General features: G+C 44.0%; 1 protein-coding gene across 1 annotated transcript in view; it reads left to right on the top strand.

Annotated features, from left to right (window-relative positions):
- Positions 1-23,407, top strand: part of LOC133155470 (nectin-1-like) — a 63,478-nt gene that overhangs the window by 1,109 nt on the left and 38,962 nt on the right. Inside the window, exon 2 of the mRNA XM_061280815.1 lies at positions 1,907-1,942. Within this exon, the coding sequence (XP_061136799.1) occupies positions 1,907-1,942 (36 nt within the window). The remainder of the gene's footprint in view (positions 1-1,906; positions 1,943-23,407) is intronic.

Below are 23,407 nucleotides of genomic sequence, written 5' to 3'. Positions count from 1 at the left end.
TGGAAAATGTGCCATATTCCCCATTTTTCACCCCCTAAAAAAAGGCCCTCAGGCTCCTCCTCCTGTTCCAAGGTGAAAAAACAAGGAAGATGTCGACCCTGCTCGCTGGTGTGTTTTAACAGCGATTGGATACTTTGATCACAAAGAGCTCCGTGTGATTTACAGTGAGATGATCCCTTTGGTTGTGGAGAAGATCAGGATTAGTCCTGTTCCCTTGTGTGTGTTGGGGGGGGGGGGCATGTGAAGCAGTTCAATCAAGGCTGTGTGTGGAAAATGTGTCCAGAATTGTACTTGAGGCGTTTCGGGGAAAGTGAAAGGAAGGGTGCCAAATGAGTTTCTCCTAAGGGTGCGTTTACACGCACGCAAAAACCATTCTGATGTTTTGCCACACTTGGGGAAATCGGCATCGCATCCAAATGAGGTCGTAGATGCTTAAAAAATCGGATTTGCACGGCGGAGCTGCCGTCGTTAATCAATTGAGGCAAAAAACCCCGATGCATCCCGTCATTTTCATTTTTTTTAACAAGACCTGAGCAGTAGGAAGTGGAGATGTGTGAACACGCAGATACCGATTCAGCCTGTTAATTGTTCAGACCAAATGAAACGATCAAGAGCCCAAATTGGTTTATTCCACTGTTTTATTTCGAACTGGGAGTTAATGGAAAAAAGCTGCTGCCTGAATCATTGTCTGTCAGACACGTAGCAACAAGAATTTGCTCTCAGTGGCCCCGGGGGGTTAAAGGGCGTCGCTGTAAATGCCCAGCCTCTTTTTTTTAAGTCCTTATTGATATACAGCCTGTTCCCTAGTCGATCCTCACTGGAGTGGGCGTGTCCCGGGCTTGCAGTCGGACGCCCTGCGTCGTCAGAGGGAACGCTGCCCGATAAACCCACACGCCAGATTCCAAAACAGCAAAGGCTCGCCAAAACGATGATCGGCGCGCGCGGGTAATACGAGCGCCTGCTGTCTTTGGCAGGCCGCGGGTCCAGACTTTCGGTTTAATTGGTATCCTCCGCCAGGTGGTGGCCGGCGGAGGTACGGCTCTGATGTCTCTTTTATTTAGCGGGAAGAAGTGAGTTATTAACCAAGACGTAGGGCGAGTAGAAATCACATCCCGGACGTCCTTGGCGCGAGTCGGCGCGTTGGCCGCCAGAGCGTGTTTCCGCGCGGCTGGCCCTTTAAGTCGAGCCACGCGTCGTCGTGATCGACGGCTCCATTGTTTAGGTGGCCGGCCGTGGATTTCGGACCAAAGCCGAGTGCGGTCGGGCGGGTCGGAGGCCACGGGGGCACTGGAAGGTCTTACTCTGAATGTTTGATGATGACTATGGCAGGAAAGTGCCGGGGGGATACACGTGTCTTTAATTAGCATGCTGACGTTGCACATTTTTGACCTCAGCCATTTGTTGGTTTGCTGGTGATCCAAATTACTTTGACACAGCGTTGAGAAAGCGGGAACTTGTTTGTTAAGCGACATCATTCCCCAGAGTGTTATTTCGAAGCATAATTGGGCCTTGGTGGAGGTATGCACCGTTGTTGGTTGAGCAGTCAAACTGTTGTTTGGATTCAGGAATGAAGGACTAATTGTGCCATCTTGCAAAAAAAAAATGTTGTCTGGGTTTTCTTTTTTTTTTGCAATTGCAAAAACGCAATCAGGTAAATGTAATCACGATCTTTAATGGCATGGACGGTGTGCTGTTTTTTTTTTTTTTTAAGAGGCGTCAAGATGAACAAATAAAAACAATTCCGCCAAACTTTCTTAATTTTCTCAGAGTAATACATTCAGTTTTGGGGACTTGGAGGTGTTTAGCAATCACCTGCCCAAAATTCAGATTCTGGAATTTCACACTTGAAAGTTAATATTTGAATGAGAAGCCATGAGACATTGCTGAATTTTTCTCAATTTCCCAGGAAATGATGCATCACAAATGTCGAGCCTCGGTGGAGGTAAGCCCCGGTTTGTTTTTTGCTGGAAATTAACCAACAATAACAAAGCTCTTCCACATTGTTGTGATGAGACTCCTTCGATTTGGTGGACTTTCCCGCCATTTCCTTTCGTTTCCCAGTGATTGGTGCATGAGGACTGTGGAGCCCTGGTGGTGGTGGTTGTATGACTCTGCTCTTTAGCTCTTTAGCTGATCCAGGGCTTGTTTTCCCTACTTTGCTTAACAATCCAAAATAACACCTTCTTTTCTTTCTTTGCTAGAGGAGGCATGTACTTGTTCATTTGCTGATGCAGCGATTTAAGATAAACTGAGAACTGCTTAACCGAAATGGGACGTGGGGAGAGTCTAGGTCAATTTAGGAATTTCCTCAGCCACGCAGAAGTGACTCCTTGAAAATGAATGAAAATCGAAAATCCATTCAAATGTATGATGTCGTGTGTTGTCATTTTGGCGCAGGACCAAATTAAGACTTGCCTTGGCGGAGATCCGCTAGCGTCAGTCGGGTTTCCCTTATTTGCTCGTTTGTGGCAATTTGTCCCCCACGCCGATGGCAAAATCGCACGGGGATTGTAAGGCTTGATAGTTTGAGAGTGACTACTAATTGCTGTGATTCCGCCCTCCTCTGGGGGGCATCTCCTTTCGTGATGGATGGGCAGCAGCGTCCCCGGGAGAATTGCTTGAAGGCGAGCTGACGGGAGATTAAGCCGCGGCGCTCTCTCTCTCGCAGGCGCTGCCGGCGGGAACTAATGGAAGCGCTCGCTCCGAGTTGTCTTTGAGCGTTCGGGGCTCGTTGTCGGCGGCGGCGGCGCTGCTGTCAAATCTCTCCCAGAACGCTGCGTGAAATGGAAAGTTTAGATTCCGTTTTGTCTGCCACGACTTGCCCCGCAGTAATATCCGGGCTTTCAAAACCACTTTTATTCAGTCAAAAAAATATTTGAATTGCTTTCTTTGTGTTTCCACGCCGCCGTTTGTGGAATAAATTTGGTAACGGTTGCGTAATGTGGCTGCCTCACACTCAAGCCACACTTCTAAACCTAACCCCTAAATAAAGAGTGCAGGTCAACTTCTAGCATTAGCGGACATTACAACGCTAGTGTCTGTTGCGTGAGACCTCCTTGACAGTAGGGGGCACTATATTGCGCCTATAATTAGTCGGAAAAAAGTGGTATCAAACATTCATGTTTTCCAAAAAACCTTCTGAAATATTTGTCTTTTGTTAGCAAAACAAAGTTTATATTCTGCTCGGGCTAGCTAGTTGCCTAGCGGTAATTTGCACTCTCAAAAGTTATTTTTCACTAAAAGTATTTAAATTCTTTTTTCTTTCCACGCTGGAGTTCAAACAGGCCCGCTTAGCGTTTTGCTTATAAGGTCGCATTTGGACGGGCGGGCCTGAATAAAACATGACATGAAAGCGCTAAAATTGAGTGCTAGCGAGAGCTCCGGCCCTCCGCGCGCTAATACAATCGCGAGAGAAAGAATGAATGATGAATTAAGTTCAACCCCTGCCTGGCCCAAGCCCGGAATCTGCTTACGGGTGAGACTCCAGTCACGATGAGGAATAAATGAATGGTTGAAATTCCCAGCTGAGCAGTTTAGCCGTGAATTTGTTCTCTGTGCTTAAATTATGCCTGGGCGCTCAGGCTAATATCACCTGGAGTATTTTGACGACTTGTAGGCGAAACCCACGCATCGGTTTAATGAAGACGATTTTATGCTCATTGCTAGACACTCACTTAGCAGCACCTCCTGGAAAGTTGGAATAAATTAGCCCTCAACACTTGTTAAATTGGTTAATCTTAAATCGGGCTGACATTTAGCCCTATCTAAAAACTCGTGAGGACAGATGTCAGAAACTGAAAGGAAAAGCAACCATTTTGGTTTGAAGCAGATAGTTTTGACTTTAATTTGCCCTCTCTGGAAAGTTAATGAACAAAAGAACCGCAATTCCAAGAACAAGAATTCCAGCTCTGTGCAATTTTCTGTTTTAAAGCCTTGACATTCCACTCTGTTTCAACCGGAATGGCGGAATCAGCAAAGCCAGGCAAATCAATGAAGGGGATCAAATCTCGCCCCAAGCTTTTCTGATTCGGCATTAATCTGTCCTCAACATTTCTTCTTCTATTTAGCAGACAGATTCTTGTCGAGGGATTAAACGGTTCAAATCTCGCTCGACTTGACTCCGTCCTGCGCGCTTTCTCTTCTGTGTTTGTCGGTTCCGGCGTTGTTTGATAGGCTTGTAATGCTTCCTAAATTGATCTTAATCTTCTCCAAAGTAATGTTAGAGGAGATCTGACAGCTGACTTTTTCTTTTTTTATTATTATATATATATATATTTTTTTAACACATTAATCGGTTTGCAAATAGCTGCTAGGACTGCTACAAGTCTCTTTGGTTGTTACCATAGCGACCACCTTTCTCAGCATACACTACATCGACAACAAAGCAAATGATATTTATCTATTTATTTACGTGATGTTTCGTGGAAGCAAATGCAGACTTTTCATGTACTCATCCAAACACCTCAAATTCACCAGTGGGGCGTTAAATCGTTGTTTCGTAAGACATTGAAGGCCGATAATTCCGAACACTTTGAAGGCTGTAGGCTTTTAAAATAAACCAGATTAGCTCTCCTCCATTGGTTTTTGTAACCATTCCTCCAATAAGATGTGGGCTGCAGCAATGTTAGGAGGACACAAGCACGAAACAAAATACGGTTATCCGATAGCGGGTGGCCGTCAAGCTGTTGAGAATGATGAGGTAGAAACTATTTTATTAAAAAAAAAACAAAAAAACATTTGTTGACCCGCCCCAAAAAACATTAGCTTAAATCTTTATTTTGTTTTTTTTAGATAAGGTTATAAAATATAATGACTTTTTGTGTAAATAATATGGCTAACATTTGTGAGGTCTGGCTAGCCGACAATTGAAAGTTGCTTTTGCTTATTTTGGATCTTTTTGTTGCGCTATAAAAATAAGTTGTCAATCTGGAAAAACAAAGACTCTAAAAAATGACCCCAAGGAAGTCTCCCGGTCACCATTTTGAATTGAACTCACCAATTGATTAATTTCCCCATCTGGTTGTTTTCCTGATTATGAAATATTTGAAACAATGACCCTGTCTTTCTTTATCCTCGAATGAAGACGACGTTACGTCAACACCGACTTACTTTTCCAGCATGGCGTGAGATTTATTTCAGATTTCTGGAATGGTGGCCACATCCAAATCGTGACTCAAACCATCCGTTCCCGCCTTCCTCCATATTCTGCCCCCCCCCTCCATCCCCTTTGATGAAAGTCTTTAACTCTTAAAACGTAGCGCTAACCTCACGCTCCACAAAAGTAAGCTGCGATGAAATTTCCATCCTCCCCACGCACGCACGCGTGTGGCTCTTTCCTCAGATTCTGCTGCCAGACTTTTACATCTTTTTCCGAGCCCACCCTTCAAACCCCCCCCCCCCCACACACACACACCGAAACGTCTCCTAGCTCGGCTCTCCGCACTCGCAATACAAAGGGGGGGCTTTGTTGCATGAAATGCTTCCTTTTTTTTAAATGAGTAATGTTGGCTCATTTAATATGCTGCGATGATATCTCTCCGGGAGATGACGAGGCTTCAAAGTATCATCGTGCTTGTAAACGGGTGTCTGCTGCGGTTTTGGCAGCAGTGAGGAAGGTTTTGCATCAAATAACACTGGTTTGTTGTTTCCCGCTGGGGGATGTACGGGATTCGTAGCAGAGGTGAGAGACTTGACTTGAGTCTCTAATTGCCTATTTTAGGACCTGGGACTTGCTCCGCTAAAATAGAAAACAAATGGAAAACGATAGGATAGAAACAGCTGGCTTGACTTTGCTTGGTATTGAAATCTACTTTTTATTGTGAATGTTCGTGCAAAGCTAGCAACACAGCGTCGTTGCCAAATTTAACATGCAGGGCAGGGTTGAGAGATTCAGTTACCGTAATTTTCGGACTATAAGTCGTGTTTTTTTTTTCATAGTTTGGGTGGGGGGGCGACTTATACTCAGGAGCGACTTGTATACATATGTTTTTTTTTCACTTTATTGGGCATTTTATGGCTGGTGCGACTTATACTCCGGTGCGACTTATAGTCCAAAAATTACGGTATTCATTTAGCGTAAAACCTTTGTGTCGCTACTCCAAATGAGTAAAGTCAACAAAACAGGTTGGCTAATTTCTGTTAGCGTTTCGTACAGCGGTTCACATCATATGTTAGCATTAAGCTACCTCACATTGATTTATATACTGTATGTATATATATTATTGTGAGTGGAGTGAAAATAAACAACACATTGGCCTGCAATGTGGCATTGATCCTTCCGTGTTGCCGTCCGGATCCAAACGGCACTAATGCAGCTAGCAATCGATCGCCCGGTTTTCAAGCCCCGCTGCATTTCAGTGCGATGTTTGCGTAACGTCAGGTGTCAAGCGGCCTTCACCCGCCTGCTTTCATTAGCCACCACGACGCCCTGTAATGCCTCTTTGGACAAAATGCGCTACACAAATAGCTGGCTGGCTTTTGAATCCAAAGACCCGGGAGAGGGGCGAAGCTAGCACCGGGCTCCCTCGACGCAATTAGACAAGCGAAGCAAACACGCTAATTCAAAACACACAACACCGAGCGAGCTGACGTGAAAGAGACGAGACGATTGCGCCCCCGGAGTCGAAGGCTTTTCACCAGGCCACTGCCGCATCCCAAATGTATTATTTATGTGACGGACGAGGGAGGAGTCCTACTCGCCTTATTTATTTACTTTTTGCTGTATTGCTGACACAAACCTGAATAAATCCGGTGTTATTATTATTATTTTTTTAGAACTTGGTGAGGAAAACATGTTGAGTTGTAGTAAGGAGCTCACGTCTTGTAGTAAAGCCACAGGTTGACTTTCTTCTCTGGGTTAAGCTCATTAAATCGTCTCAAGATTATGTTTGTTTGTGCCTTTGGCTCCGGTTTAATTTCAAGTGTAGCGCGAGAGACGCATGCGCCTAACAGACTCCTTTTTGTATTTACACGTTCATTCTATGCCGTATGTGAAGCTTGTAATGATTGGACAATTGTTCAATCTACTAAGAAATACATTTGGGAGTAAATGAAGACAAGAACGTTCTAGCCTTTGAAATTTTAACGGCCAACGGTAAAATTGTGAAATGAAATGTGCCCTTTCGGAAAGCAAAGATTGTATCGCTGCCAAAATATTGAACTTTTAGCATCTTTAGTCATGCCTCGAAATAAATTCCTGCTCTTCTCGCCACCCACCTCCGCATAGCGCCCTCCCTCCCTGCCTCCCCCTTCGCCTCTTGCAGCTGAATAACTTTTCAAGGGTTTTTCCACATGGGAGCGCACGCAGACATCTTGCCTCAGCGAGCGGGATCTTGAAAAATCCTGCTAGCCCGCATCACGCTGGGGGAGCCATTTTGTATCCCGCCGTGATTGTCAGTCAAGCGGAGAAGATGACAAATGTCACGTCGAGGGCGGCGACCCCTGAAGGTCAAACGTGTGTTTCAGAGTTAACATGACGCTAAATTATGCGGCAACAACTGGCTGGGGAGTGGAGCGTCTTGCTTTCACTTCCAACATTTTTCAGAGCGGACTTGTGCGTATCACAAGCCACTTTAGAGCGTTTCGACTGATCTCGTAAGACTCACGGAATTTCGGGTTGGCGACCGTTCGCCTTCTGGAGTTTGTGGCAGACAGAAGAAAATAGTTTTAGCAAAAGTCGCAAGTTGTCCAGGTGCTGAAGTGGCAAAGCAGCGCCAGACTGTCTTGATCTTGTTGGTGGATGGATGCGTTAAAATGTGCTGGATCCTAATAACATAATAATAAAAATAGGAATAATTAATAAAAATAATAATAAATAATAAAGATATATATGATGTAATTTGTAGTAACTAATCAACAGGAAAGAATAGTTGCCAGCCTCAAAAAAGGCTGGTACAGTTTAGCTAACTCATACCTGGGGTTGTGTGATGAAGCCGGAAAAAAACAAAAACACAAAGAGCTCTTTGTTTACAAGCAATTAAAAAGTCGATTTGCCATCAGGGCTTTATAAAAACATAAATAAAAATAAAACAAAGCTTGCATGTAAAAAGGAAAGTTAGGAGATGAAGATCCTCATGTTGGCCCCGCAGGGGGATTGGACCCGCTGTTCCCCAACGTGGCCGACGTCCAAGCAGGATTCTAGTTCGCCTCGCTCTCCCCTTCTTGGCGTCGTCTCCCTTTGAACATGTCGAGGACGCTTGTATCAATGAGAGCTCATTAATTTTTTCCAGCTGTATTTTTTTTTCCCGCCCTGTCGGGAAAGCCACTCAACACTATCTTTTCTCTTTTTTGCGTAATTGTGACTTAATGACATGGAAAAGTGAGAATTAAATTAACAGCGCCGTCGTTTGCTGGAATTAATTTTTATTTTTTTTAAATGAATCTAATGAGCTATTCAAAGGCAGAGTGAGCCTTTTTTTCACCCCCTGAAGTGGATCTGCATTAGCCACTACCCGGTCAGTCGCAATGACAAACGAGACCACCATCACCCTGGATTGGTCGCCAGTCAGCGGTAGGGCATTTGGCGACCAATCAAACTCGCATGCCCACCCACAGCTGGTCTGAATGAAAGTCAGCTGAGCGAACCACGACGCTGGCAGTGACCCACATTTTTGCTTCAGGCGAGTAAAGAAATCCAGTTGTGTTGTGTTCCATCTCTTTATCTGGAGGAGGGATTTAAGGGTTAATTCTATCGATTGGATGGCGGGATTTGCCACCGTAATCCTGCCTGAAGTTCTGCTCTCCTCACTCTGTTTTGTTGGGGGGTGGGATGTGTGTGTATATTTATTTGTATGATCGTATGTTGACAGAAAAGTTTGTTGGATTCCAAATTTTCACCACTCCTTGTTTTTCGAATGTCAAATTTTGAAGTGCACTCCCTGGGCGTGTGTTTGTTTTAACTGTGTGTTTGTGTGGGGCGGGGGCGTGTTAGGCCTCGAAGGCATGACCGTGGAGCACGTCCCAAACGCGAGCCGCTCCGGCCCCGCCTTCCGATCCTGACCCACTTTTCTCCTCGCCGCTCATCGCTGGCTGTTTAATTGCCGCGCGGCACACTGAGGCCATCTGCTCCGACTGAGGCCCGGTCGCTATGGAGATGCCGGGAGGCTTTTCGGATTTGCCGTAGAGTGACCATGAGCGAAATGGAGGTCAGGCGATGGGCGGGGCCGGGGCGGGTGAGCCGGACATTCACAAGGTGGTGCTAGGACAGCACCTGGAAAGTGAATTATGCACAGTGGCTAGCACGTGAAGCTAACGTAGCACTCGACATCATCTCCAACGACACAATGGAAGAGCCAACGCTGTAATGCTTAAACTGTGACGAAAACCATCCCAAAAATACATTACACAAATCCTAAATGAAATCTATTTAATATTGGGGCCGTTTTTGTGAAAGATGCAAAGCAAAATATACAAATATTATGGAGGAAAAAAAGCAAATGAACTAAAAAACGAAACTAATTAAAAACTAAAAATAATTTTAAAAAACCCCATCATGACTCCCCCACATGCTGTAATTTCCTCAAACAAGGAAAGCGCGTCCTTTTTATTCCATCTTAAGCTTTAAGTTTGCCTTTTTTTCCCCAGTTAATGTTTCTAACAGACACTTTGGCACGGACCGGAATGACGTGGTGAGGTTTTGCAGGAATCTCTTAATGTTTACTCGTCTCGCTAAAAGGTCAGTATTGGTAGCTGTCATTTTCTGAGGCGCCATTCATAGGTCAATAGCTCATTAGAAATCCGCCGGCGTTTGTTTCGCTCGTGTCACAAAGATGCTACTGTTTGCAACTCAGGATGGGCCCCTGAATGCCTCGGAAAAGACATACAAACTGAATAGAGAAAAAAATATGAGGAAATATTAAAAATGTAAAAATAATAGAAAAAAATAAGAATCACGGTCAGACACATGTCTGTCTCTGGCCATGAAGGTCACAAATCACGTCTGTCCGTCCCCTGGTGGCAGCTTATCACCACGTGCTAGATTACATGCTAGCTCTATGGAGGATGGTAATTAATTTGTGCGATACTTAAAAAGTTTGAGGTTACCGGCTGCGCTAAGCCCCATGCGCATCACGGAGAACTGGGGCCGATTGCGCTTGCCAAAGTGCTGATTGCGGTTTGAACGGCGGCCATGTTCATTAGCACTCTTCGAGCTTGTGATATGTTTAGACAAAGGACGCCTGCCTCATTTCTTCTTAACTGGGCGACTGCCTTTTATTGGCCGCTCTTGCGCAAACAAGGCCCTTCGGATCAGGTTGTGGCCTTGCTTCTGTTTTGCATCATTACATTTTCTGGCTTTACAGCGGCCCATTCTGGTTTTGATTATTGCCTGACTGGGAGGCTTCAATCCACCTTTATTGAATTTATAGAAAAATCTGAAGGGCAATATTTGGGAAAAAAATTATTGGAACCCCCACCCCCCCCACACTAACTATATAGACAAAAAATATCTCACATAGGACATGATGCTGAGACAACAATTACAAATATGAAAACCACAAATATTAAAACTAGACAAATATTAGACACAGATACCTAAAAATGATAACTATGTATCAAAATATTATGCAAAATTTCACACAAAAGAACCCTAAAAAAATATATATATATATATATTATAAAAATACTCGTTAGATTAAAAATAGCAAATTACAAAAATATTTTAAAGCTAAAATATTAGAAAACAAGATGTAACATTGCCCTTTGGGTGACCAAAATATTCCAAAAGAATATACAATTAATCAGAAAAAAAATCCCCCAAAACGCATTGTATATTATTTGTACAAAAAGCAATTGTAGTACGAGTTGGAAAATCTAAAACAGTGTAACTTAGGCATGCCACATTCCCTGTGCCTTCCTCTTGTTGGTATTTTACTTCACTTTACGTCTTTCGCAAGACGTTACATACCTTAGAAACAATAAATCCAATTTGTGAACTGCAATAGCAACCACGTGAAATGTAAAGCCCAGGGCTGGCTCGCGGCAAAGAAGTGGAAAAGCATCGTCTAATTCCGAAGCTTCCACTCGGCTCTGTGATGAATGCTAACAGCCACCCTGTCATACATATCTGCGGCTAATAGCGTCTTCGGTATTCATCAGCCGGCTCATCTCCCCTAAGACTCCGTGTGGAGAATATACGCATTCCCGCCGTGTTCTCTGTGAACCCCCAGCAGCGCAAAATCAGCCCATCTGCAATCACAACAAGCAGACAATATCAAAAGAGAAACACTACAATCGCTGCGGGAGCGAGTCGGGAGGGCGGAGGCTGCTTAAAACCAGGCCGCCATTGCCGTTATTTTCCAACTAGATGACACTTGTGGCAATAAAGTCGGCGGGTGGACTGGCCAATGGATTTTTTTTTGCAAGAAAATACTTTGTCATCTGCGTGATGTCTGAATAAAAAGACCCACGACTATTTCTGGGCTGGACTGCGAATAGCAACAACCTTTCTCCGCGATACATCCGAGTATTTAAGTCCCGCTGGAGTTGGGTGCTGTTATTGTGCATTAAAAGCATTTCAGGATCTCAGCGCCATGAATTGCCTCTTTGTACTCCAATGCACCGACTCATTTGTTTGTCTTTTACAGACGCGAGAGTTGTGAAAGATGAGCGGATTACGGGCTTTACCGTAACTTTGCTGTAATTCCGCCTCTTTGTGCAGTTACTTTGCTCGGTCTGAATCTGGTTCTCACAGCTCCGCAGTCCTTAATAAAAAGGGATCTCAATTGAATTTTAGTTTCTGATTAGGAAAGAAAAGGATCCCTATCTTAATGTCAAGCTAACATGCTAACAGGCGGAGATGACTTCACGTAGGAGTACATCCAGAAGGGATTATTCAAATACGCTCGTTTAATATTCCGAGTCGGTAATGTCAGATTATTCCCCCGCCGTAACTTCGACCTTAGATTTACGATTCATATTTATGGGGGGTTGTCAGGAGCCGGCGGCCTACGATGAATCAACAAGGCTTCAGCCACGGAGAGTTGCGTGATGTCGTAAATCAGTATCCAAAGCAGGAGAGGGAAAGAAATCCCACCTAGGTGTGCAAGAAGGAGCCAATTATGGAGTGAGCAACCTTCCCACTTGCACCCCATGCTGTGATCTGGGGGATTACCAGTGTGCCCTCCGGGGGTGCGCTGGATTAAAATTGTAATGTTGGATGTAATTTAAATATCGGCAAGTTGTCAAATTAACGTGGCACTATAGCCGAGTAGTTTGAGTACATTTCATGCTCTCAAAATATTATGAATATTTAAAATATGTTTAAAAGCATACTATGGGTTGTTTTGGGTGTGCCAACTCTGTCATGTTTGAAGTAGCGCATGGTATAAAAGATATATTAAGATTAAAAGATTAAGATTAAAGTCCCAATGATCGTCACAGACACACCTGGGTGTGGTGAAATTTGTCCTCTGCATTTAACCCATCCCCGTGTGATTTTAATCCATCCCCTGGGGGAGAGGGGAGCAGTGAGCAGCAGCGGTGCCGCGCTCGGGAATCAGTTGGTGATCCAACCCCCCAATTCCAACCCTTAATGCCGAGTGCCAAGCAGGGAGGCAATGGGTTCCATTTTTATAGTCTTTGGTATGACCCGGCCGGGGTTTGAACCCACAACCTTCCAGTCTCAGGGAGGACACTCTACCACTAGGCCACTGAGCTGAATGGGAAATCACATTCCATGATATATATTGATGTAATATTTTTACATTGTTTAGTGTTTTGAATAGTGGTGCGCCAATTCTGTTGCTGGCTGGATGGAGTTAGCTATTCTGTGTCAGTATCAACACAAAATTGCACGTTGGAGTTTCTTGCAATTCATTTTTGGCCAGTTGGACTGTGTTGCCTTGGGAAAGTGGTGCGCCAACTCCCTCACGGTGTTCAAGAATGCGTGTGGTATAAAACATTTGCGAAATATTATTCCCCGATGCCATTGGAGCTGAATTTACGAACCTTGTCGGAATGTTGAAAAGGGTGCGTCGGTTAAAATGTTCACTAAAGGCTTCTTGCTCCCCGTGGTGCTTTTTACATGGGAAGGAGGCACGCATGGCAACAGCGTGTGCGCATGGATGTCTTTCAGGTCGACTTCTCGAAGTTGCGTTGGGATGTGGAGTTATTTTTAGCTGCGGGAATGGGCTGCTTCCCATGCAATGTGTCAGGGGTGGCATCATGTTAAAGATTCAGTCAGATGGTCCTCAACACCGGGGGGCACAGGGATGAGTTTGTACCCAGCGCTGGAAGGCGTGCGGGGAGGGGCGGGGGGTGCGCTGGGTCACGTGCTGACCTCATTGTGCGCACGAGTAGGCTTTAGGCTCGGCGGCATCACGGCCGCCGTAAACGGGAGACTGAGTGACTTATCTGGGAGGCGGCTTACTGTGAAAAAACCAACTGACTTCCCCGACACAAATAAAGCAGAGACAGAAACGTTTTTCTTGATCCGTTCGTAAAATTGGGAGAGATTTAGTATTTTTATCCTTGGAAAAGGGAGCTGACATGCTTTGTTACGCTCGGCGTCTCCTCCCTGCACACCCCCTCCCCTTCCTACATCAGCTTCCAATTGTGTAGCGAGAAAAGTCAGATTGGTGTTTTATTAATGTTTATTTTTTTTAGCGGTTAATGTTCTTTTACCCTTCATTTGATTGACATGTCAGCGTACGTGCAGATGACGTTTTGCCAATTAAAAAAAATAATGGTTACGATGGTCAGCCAGATCAGACACCTGAAGAAAGTAATTTCCAGAAAACGTGTAAAAAAAAAAAAAAAAAATCTAAATCTTACCACGATCGTGCCATTAGATATTACACACTGTGCAAAGTCAACAAACAAATAAATAAATACATTTCCAAAAGTACAATTCTATAAACCACAGTAAGTAGTGGAACCTTAAGATGGAGACTTCCCACGTTGGGGAGGCTATTAAATGTCCAGTCTAGTCGTTTTTTACGCTTGTGTTGATATGAACATTAGGCTCATAAAAGTCTCCCCCCCACCTCCACCCACTCCCTTGGCCGTTCCAACATCGCAGCTGTCCAACTTCCTTCAGTGCTGCATTAACTCCTGCTGGCTGGAAGCAGATGCCGGCGGGAAAACAAAGAAGAGGGGGTTACTGTCGTTACGTAGGTGGTGATGAGAAGGGCGAGGGAGGGTTAATAACGCTACTCAAGAGGGTCAGCGATGCCGTCTCCAGGTGTGCTTGAGCACACTTGGACTTCTTTTCTTTTGTCCCGCCTTTCACATGGTGTGACACAAAGAACGTTTTAATACACACCGCAAAAAGAAAGGAGCTCCTGTCCCCACATGAGACACTCTTTGAGGGACAGATAAAAAAAAAAAGTCTTCAGGTGCTGTACGAGTAGAAGCCACATCACTTCAAACCAAAAAGGCTGCAGACTTGACGGCTCTTTTCTGGCAAGTGCACTTTGTAAGACTTGTATTTTTTGTGTGGGTCTGCTCATGATTAACAAGCGCACCAAATGGAACCATTTTTGTGCATGGCTGTTTTTATAAAAACCAAATTGTCTCTTTCAATACCTCAGCATTTCAAAACGATGGTGCCTTCTGTTGGAGAGTTCAGTTATTTTTATAGCCTTAAAAGCAAAAACATTGGGCAGAAACAAAAAGGCATTTCTCTGAGAAGCTGCGTCACGGAACATCACGTCAAAGTTTCGGTTGCTCCATCCCGCATAAACGTGCATGTTTGGGCAACAACGTGAGCTGAGTGGGTTGAAGGAGCGGCTGACTGATAAAATAGTTCAATCCAACACTCTATTTGGATTAACCCCAAAAAAACGCCCTCACCGCTCCCATCAATTATGGCGCGCGCGGCTCACGAGGAATTGTCCACAGGTCAGCGGCAAACGTCGATATCGCTTACTACCGTTGCCTCTCGGCCGCTTATCGACGTTCATTTCGCGCTGGCCTCCTGTAGGTATTAAAGCTTTTATGGCGCGTCTATTAGCAATGAAGCATTTCACAACGGATCGCTGCTGCGTTGAACACGATCTTCACACATCATTAAAAGTGTTACGTTTGCTTTTTTTTCTGAATGTAAAGGTTTAATTATGCTGAAGAATAGCACTTAATCTATAAATTGACCTCGCAGCAGCCATGATTATTAAAGGGGAAGCACTTCATGTGCAACATGCTAGCTAAACCCGGCCTGTGCTTATTCTTTAACCCATCAACTTCTCACCGTACAGACAAATTATGAAATGGGAAACGCCGAGACAGGGCGTGTCTGAGAAATAAACAAAAGCACTGACACATGCCCAAGGCTTTCTCAATATAATTGAATTGAATATATTATCGTTTGTATTTTTAGATAAAAATTCTTTTGACAGTTAGCTCTTTATTTTCCCCTGATGAAATTGCTTTTTAACCAGTTTCTTTTCGTCTGCACAAGTAGAGAGTGTGGGTACTTTTTCTGCCTCCACTTGAGCACCCGGAAACACATATACTATAAGGGGTGGGGGGGATGTGTGGGTGAGAAAGTGCGACTGGAGCAGTTCTCAACACAACAGCTGCGCTGGAATTGTTGTCATTTAGCACCGGGTTCCGTTTTGCTTCAAGATCTCTGTTGACTTAGTCAATTCCCATCAGGCAGGTAGCGAGCCACCTTTGTTCTTAAAACGTCAGGTGCAAAATCAAGTTTGTTTAAATATGAATGTAAATTTAATACAACTTAGCCTAAACTCAACGCGTAATGTTTCACAATGGCTTGTTTAGGCTGCGATCAGGTACCACTAGAGGGAGCCCAAGTGCGAATCATATCTTTCATCTCAGTGGAAGAAGACATTTTGTAGTGGTGGTAAATATAACTACAAAAGAGAACATGGAGAAAATATTTTTTGAAAAGTTATTTCTGCAGGTACGAGTTAATTTTTCACAACTAGAAATTTCTCCAACCCCTGTTTCTACAAAGAGTTAGTAATCGTAAAAATCAAGAGTAGGATCATATTTTTTTTGCAACCCGCGATAGCTCCGTCTCGACCCCTTCTGTGATTTCAGCGCGGTATCCATCAGTAGACGTCAGACAGAGGCCTTCCCCGTCCTCCTGACAAAGAGTGCGAGCGTTGTACGACATCATCTATCATCCCGCCGCCTTTGTTCAGCATCCTGTCTGATGCGGGCGCTCGCAGCCAGCGTCGGCTTGGCATTCAGCATGATAGGCGGCCGCAGATGCAAAATGACAGTGACAAAAAAGGGGAGGGTGGGCGGGAGGCTGACAGCGCTGTTTTCCATAAAGGCTGGGGGGCTCGGCGGGACTTACGGGGCCCGCCGTCAGATTATGTCGGCGTTCCTGACACCCCCGACTGTCACCGGTTTGATGTCCAAGACGCGCTTTGAAACGTCCATGGAAACCCTGGCCGTGTTCTCTATGATTGAAAGTGCTTCAAAAGCTTCAATTTGTTGGGAACAAGCTGCCGCCTCGCACTTCTTAGCGCCGTATATCGAGGGGAGAATATAAAGGAGGACACCTTTTTTTTTTTTTAATATAAATACATAATGAAACCCATTTTCCACCCGGTGGCACAATACAGCCGAGTGGCTGGTTGGGATCAGATTAGGGATGTAATAGTTGCTATGTATTTGTCATTACAGTTAGCTTTAATTTCTTCTTAACTTTTGTTGTTTCAATTTTCTTCATTTTAATCACATTTTATAGCAGGTTTATTAGTTTTAATTCTTTCTTTTTGTTAAATTTTGATTGGTTTTAGCATTAAGTGTTTTCAGAAAAATATCTGGAGCCGATACGTGTAGTTCAATGTGTATTTCGATAACTGCGCTAATATTATCACGCGTTCAATCCGATTTCCATTTACAGTTCCGTTTTCCATCAGCATCCTTCCTTTCAATCGAAGCATATCTAATTCTGTGTGTGACGCAGATACAGTGGCGTTCTTGTGGATTCTCCTCACGATTGCCTCCACTCAAGTGTCTGTATTGGAGTTTCGCTTGGATCCATTTCCCCTCTTGTCTTTTGTTGAAAATGCGACACAGTATGCAAATGTAGTGTTAGAAAACTGCAGGTTAGCGTTGGCTCATTTGCAAACTTGTCATTCTGGCTGGCTCCCTTCTGTCAGTGTCTCAAGGCTTTGTTTGGGATTCGCGTGAAGGTTGTTAGCTTGTTAGCTTACAGGATCACTCCTAGTTCCATATAACACATTTCTCAACATTCATTCCCTCATTATTTTCTCTCTACGGTGACATCTGGTCAGGGGAAACTGACTCATTATCGACAGGGTGCTCAACTTTCTCCTTTAGGGTGAAAGTTTACGGTGTTTTCTTCTTTTTTTTTCGCACGGCCGCGTGTCTTATTATTTTTAGCAAGCACCTGGAGAGACGTTGGTGTCACCTGATGCTTGGCTTGTAAAAGCATCCTTCTGCTTTTTATCTGCCCATTTCTTTGCGCCGCACAGCTGAAATTGCATCCACACACGTACGGCGCATTACATGATAGTCACACTACTATATAATGCGCCGTGTTCTGTAAGTGAAGTTAGCCAAGCGAGCAGAACTGGAATGGCCGTCCTGGGAGGGATGAATCCTACTAAGGCCAAGCAATAATGCGGCTTGCATGCTGTTAATAATGCTATTACTATTACTTATGCCTGAAGTTGATTTGGATTTATGTCAGACTACTATAATAATATTTATTGTACGTAGTTGTGTGTAATGTGACGTAAGCATGATACGGACCGATTATTTTCATGGAGGATTCTAAAGGTCAGTGGATTAGATCAATGTTCCACTTTTGATTCAGTCCTGTTTTGTTTTTATCAGGCAGTCCATTTTAATAAGTGTTAAAACAATTGCACATTTAATTAGTGTTAAAAAAATTGAAACTGCTGCGCTAAAAAGACAAATGAACTTCAGTTTCACACAATTTACATCAATTAACGCTTTTCATACGACTGAAAAAACCCAAAACGATTGTTGACGTAAACGGCATAACGGAATAAATTGTGTCACATGTAAACAGTTGACCAGGAAAGTTTGATTTCAACTGGAATGACAAAAACTTTCTGTAAAGTCGGCTAGGAATGGGCAATCCATAGATTAGCGTTAAATATTAGCGCTAACATGAAGCTATCTTAAGCTATGTGGTTATTTTAAATCCCAGTAGTTTAATTCTCTTTGTATTATGTTTAGTTTGATGGTATAAACTTCATTTGTTAGTGGCAAAAACAGCTTGAATACTTTTTTTTGAACAATTGTTCACTATCCCCCGATTGGCCGCTTGCTATAAAAAGAGCCGAGTTACTGCCGCCGTACAGCGCCATCTGAAAAATCTTAATTGAAAAGTTAATTGGGTTGTTTCTCGAAACACCAATATACGTATTCATCCGCAATTTCTGTGCTGGGAATAAACAAATATAAAATGTGAGTCATTACTCATTGAAAAGTCAGGTGGCGCAGGTTTAATAGGAGCTCGCGGAAGCTAGCAAGGGCTTTGTTTGTGCAGCCGAACTCTCTGGGGGTTAGCGGCATCGCGTTGGTAAGGGGCACAAAAACTGTACTGGGACCACAGAGGCCGTTTAAGATTACATGTCGGCGGCGTATAGGTGAAAATAATTGGCTGTGTCACTGACCCGTTCTCCGCCAAACCTCCATGTAATCAAGCCCCCCGTCACCCCTTGCTGAGTGGGTGTAAAAAGAGGTAGCGGCACCAGTTTGGTGCAATTAGAGGAGGGAGGCAAAGCTTCTAAAAGGTTGTGAAAGAGAGGAGCAGCAGTGTGACACTAAAGTACAGCGGCGGATTTTGGGGAAATTATCAGGGGGCATGTTGGGGGCGGGGCTGTTAGAAAGTGGGGCTGTGAACTGCGACAAATATTGACTGTTGGTCAAAAGATGACAAAATGCTCCTCATCATGAGCTCAGTAAAAGGTAATAAAAAGGGAAACTATTGTATATCATTTTCAGGACAAGGAAATGTTTATTTTTGTCAATAATTAGTATTTATTTACTAAGTAAAGGAGTTGAATTTTAACTTCAGTCTTAGCACATTTGTAATCTCTGGAATCAGAAGGTTACTGAACCTTTTATTTCCGAGATGAGCTCAAGAACGTAGCTAATCAGTGATGAATGCTTGGAAGTATGCAAAAGAACAGAGCGAGAGGGGGGGGGGCACGTTGGATCCGGTTTGTGGAAATGCGACACTCCGGAATTAAGTCTATTCCAGAAGTGGCAGCTTGCCAGAGGGTGTAAAAATGAGTGCAAATAGACTTTGTGCTGTTAATGTGCTACTGCTACAAAAGGCGGCATGTGCCCCAGCCCTAATGAGAACTTTTCTTCGAGGTTGGTGTCATGTTTGTGGGTGGGGGCAGTGTGTGAGGAAGGGCTTGGAATTAAATTCAATGAATCCAATTAAGAATCTAATTTTGAAATGTACAAACTGTTGGGAAATAATCAACACTGTAAACTGTGTTGAGCAGTTTTCTGTTTTTCCCCCCATTTCTTTGACAATAAATCAGACGTTTTTTAATGGGGTTGGCCTGTGTCATGCAAAAAAAGAAAATTGGGTTTCTCCCTGAACTAGGGTGTGGCAACGCAAAGACACACTGGAGAAGGCAAAACACGAGGCGTCTTGGAATCAGAGCGGTCTGCTGTGCTCCGTGTCGACTTTGCATTGCGGTTGTTTGCAAGTCTCCGTTGTTGTGTTGTTGCGGTTAGCGTTGGCACACCGCCGGACAGCCAACGCAACTCCGCTGCCTCAGCAGTTGCCATCAGGCCGGCAGTCAATTCGAGCGACAGAAAGGCAGTATGCGATTGAAAAAGTTTGCTAAAAACTCACACGAGAGGTTTCTTCAGAGGCATGATTGCGCAATTTGTTTTAATATTTATTTCAAATCTCTACAGGAAGTGAGATCTGAACAATGAGCCAAGTTTTCAGCTAAGTTTCAACAATTATTCGTAAACACCATTGAGAGAACCAATTTCTGTAATCAATCGATTATTGAATTGTTTTTTGCAAATTTCTTCTGCCAAATATTGGAATCAGCACCGCTGCACTCGTCTTCTTCTTTTTTTGCCCTTCGGCCTCAAGAATGCTACGTCGCAAAATTTTCACTGGCGGTTTTGAATAAATAATGGCGGGCGTGCATTTATCAGATGACGCTTCCATCTGCGACAGGCGGACAAGTCTGAGCTCGCCGCGGCCGACCCGCCAAACCGACTCTGCTGTCTCCTCGGCTGAAACGATTACTCATAATAACGACGACTGCTGCTGTTGTTCTTTGTGTGTCATTTTTCCACACCTTGACATTTGTTCCTTGTCAGCTCACAAGAAAAACGACCCCACCACCACACACACCCGCTGCTCCCCAACCATTTGGTGAACAAACCTGCTGCCATTTTGTTTGTTTTAAATGCGAAGCACAGATTCTTGTCAAGGTTTATTTATTTTTTTAAACATAAATCAAACATGTTCTCTCACAAATTAAAACACTAAGAAATAGCGGCGTTGTTTCTCGCTACTTTGCGCACGCATGTTGGCTCGCACGCTGCGGTTCCCATAGAAGCAACAATCAAGCGGGTCAGAACCCACACACGGTTGCCGCGGCGCGTGCGGCTCTCTCATTTGTGTCGTGTCGCGGTCAAAGCCAAACGTGTGCAAATTATACGCCGGTGGGGCCAAAAAGCCAAGTCTGCGGCGTGGGCCAAGACGGCCGCGCCCGCGCCCCCACGCGAGTCTGGCTCAGCTGCGGGCCGCGAAACTGGTTCGAGATTGCCGCACGCGTTGGCGTGTTTGTGGAGCGTGCGCGTCCATTAGGGATTTGTCTGCACTCGGGAGCGCATCGAGAGTCTCATTCAAACCCTGGCAAGTGATTAGCCAAGATGAGTTTGCACAAAGAATTGTGCATTTACGGCGGCTGTGACTTTGTTTTTATATGCATCTACTTTATAGCAGCGTTCTCCAGGGACTCTGAATTATTTTTTATTTTTTTTAAAGCTGAAAATAGGTTTTTCATTTAAAGAAATGTCATGGCATTCAGGGGCAGATATGAATGTGAAATTGACATAACAGAGGACCCCCAAAAGCTTGAGAAGCACAGCGCCAAATGTTTGCGCGACCTAAATAAAAGATAGAAGCCCTTGAGGCTGACAAACGACAATTCAGCAACACACCTGCTTTTCTATCCCCGCTCGGCTCATCCTCCTCCCCCTCTACTCGGCTCCCCTCGTATCCCAGATGCGGCGAGCAGATGTGCCGCGGAGAGGAAGCGCTGCCGTGTAATGTGTGTGTAAAACAAATGAGAGGGGGGGGGCGCACATGTATTGTAATCCACACACGCACACACATACTATACACGCAACGCACATTTGATGTAGTCATGCTGCCATATAATGGTGTTTGAGAAAGTACAAGCAACACAGGGGCATGTCCATTGTCTTTTTTTTTTTTAACTCCCCCGAGCCGTAAAACAATAAGTCAGAGGCACGCTGGCTTCAGATGAGGTCAATAAAGAGAGCCCAGCCCGCACAACACACACAGCCCGGAGACGATATCATAAAGTAGTTGCTCTCAAACTGGAATCCTCAGACGTCCACGAGCCGGAACTTGTGAGCAGGTTCACTTGGCTTTCTTAGCTGGTACCTGGCCCGGACGACCTCGGCATTGTTATGTTTTGTCCGGAAAAGAACCTCAGTTGACATGAAAGCAGAGTAAACAGCCGGGAGTAAAGATAACATTGCACTGGGGAGGGCGCCAGGGTTTATACAAGACTCGGATGGGAGGAGGAAGGTCATTGTATTATCTGGGTGTACCTAATGCTGTGACCAGTTTGGTTGAGGCTTTATACGATATTTTGATATTTCACATTTGCACACAGATACATCGCGATGTAACGCGACACATCTTTTAATTAGCTTAATGAATGCAGTCAGCTGTTTGGCCAGCGCACGCCATAAATAAGGAATATATTTCCTTCCTATTCTCGTCTTCCTCCAGGAAATTTTCTGCTGCTTTGCTTCCATAATGCACTTCCACTGACGCTCCGATGAAAATTTCATGCACGGCACGCTCGCTTCAACACGCCCCCGACCCCCGCTCTCGCTTTGCCAGATGTTTCATCCTGCCTCTTTGCTGATCCGTCATGTCGGCCGTCTGCTTTTCGCTCTACGTCGGCAGGGGGCGACACCCTGAGAATTAAAAAAATAATTCCAATTGGCCGACCTTTGAGATCTCTTTTGGAAAAAATGTCAGTGCTTCTCTGAAATGCACTCTGCTCCACTCTGGTTTTTTTTTTTTTTACTTTATTTTTTTAATTAAAACAGATGAAAGGTGGCATCGTCTTAATTACTCTCTTTATTTCTGAGTACCTGCTGTTTCAAGGGCCTTTGCTTTCTTGCTTGCTTTTCACATATCCAGCAAATTAAATCAAATTATTAGCTTTAGTTCTTTTTTTAAAATGTATCAAAACAAAGATCTTGAATTTGTGTAAACATTTTGATTAATATATATATATTTCTTGTCTTTGCTAATTTAGCGGTCCAATTAAAGTGCACTCTCACAGTGGTCATTACTGTAATAGACATATTAATGTTAGATGCACGTTCCGCTTAAAACTAACAAACACAGCCCTCTTTTTTTTAACTGATTAAAAAAAAAAAAAAAGTAGTTGCCTCTATTCATATCACAGATGGGAAATGTCTTGGCCTGTTTGAACATTCGGTACATGTCACGAATTCGCCGTCTTTGTCACGACTGTTATTTTTTCTGTAGACTCTGATAACAGACTTACCTAAGGAGCCTGTATTGAAATGTTTTGCTAACCAAAACAGCAGCACTCATTCATTTTCATTACATATAGTGGAATTCACTGTCCAGATGGAATATATTTGTACCTTCTCCGAATATCTGCAGTTTTTTAAAAGTGCATACATGTGAAGTGCAGGTGAAGTGTTGAATTAAATTATTTCTCTCAACAACGCAGGAGTATTTGCCAGCAAAGTGAACACAAAAATAAAAAGGAAAGCAAACAAGAGGATTGTTGTCTAATAAAATCAGTCTCCGAGGAGCCAAAGCGCTCTTCTTTGCCGCTCTAGCTACCCACTTGATTGTCATGTTTTGATGCGTCTCAGCCCAAATAAAGAAAAGTGAAGTCCGCTGAACTTTGCGGTTTTAAGTAGTGCTACTGGGCTCTGGTAGCTAGCCTTTTAGCTAATTGTTTACAAAATTGCCCTCTCGTCTAATTGCTTTTTGTCTATTGTGTTTTAGCTGAGTGTTTAGATGGTCCGGAACGTAAACTTTGGGAGGGATTAGCATACGATACCGCTAAACTCTACTGGTTAGCTGCTTAGCGCAAATATTACTGAACTGTACTCTAGCGTGACGACGTATATAGCTAGCCATTTTGCGTCCAGTAAACATATTGCAGCCAGGCCTCGGCAGCCACTCTTGCTGTAGAACCAC

Source organism: Syngnathus typhle, linkage group LG6, assembly GCF_033458585.1.
Source record: "Syngnathus typhle isolate RoL2023-S1 ecotype Sweden linkage group LG6, RoL_Styp_1.0, whole genome shotgun sequence".
Taxonomy (NCBI): domain Eukaryota; kingdom Metazoa; phylum Chordata; class Actinopteri; order Syngnathiformes; family Syngnathidae; genus Syngnathus; species Syngnathus typhle.
Note: the sequence above shows the minus strand (reverse complement) of the source record. Positions and strands in the feature narration are given on the sequence as shown.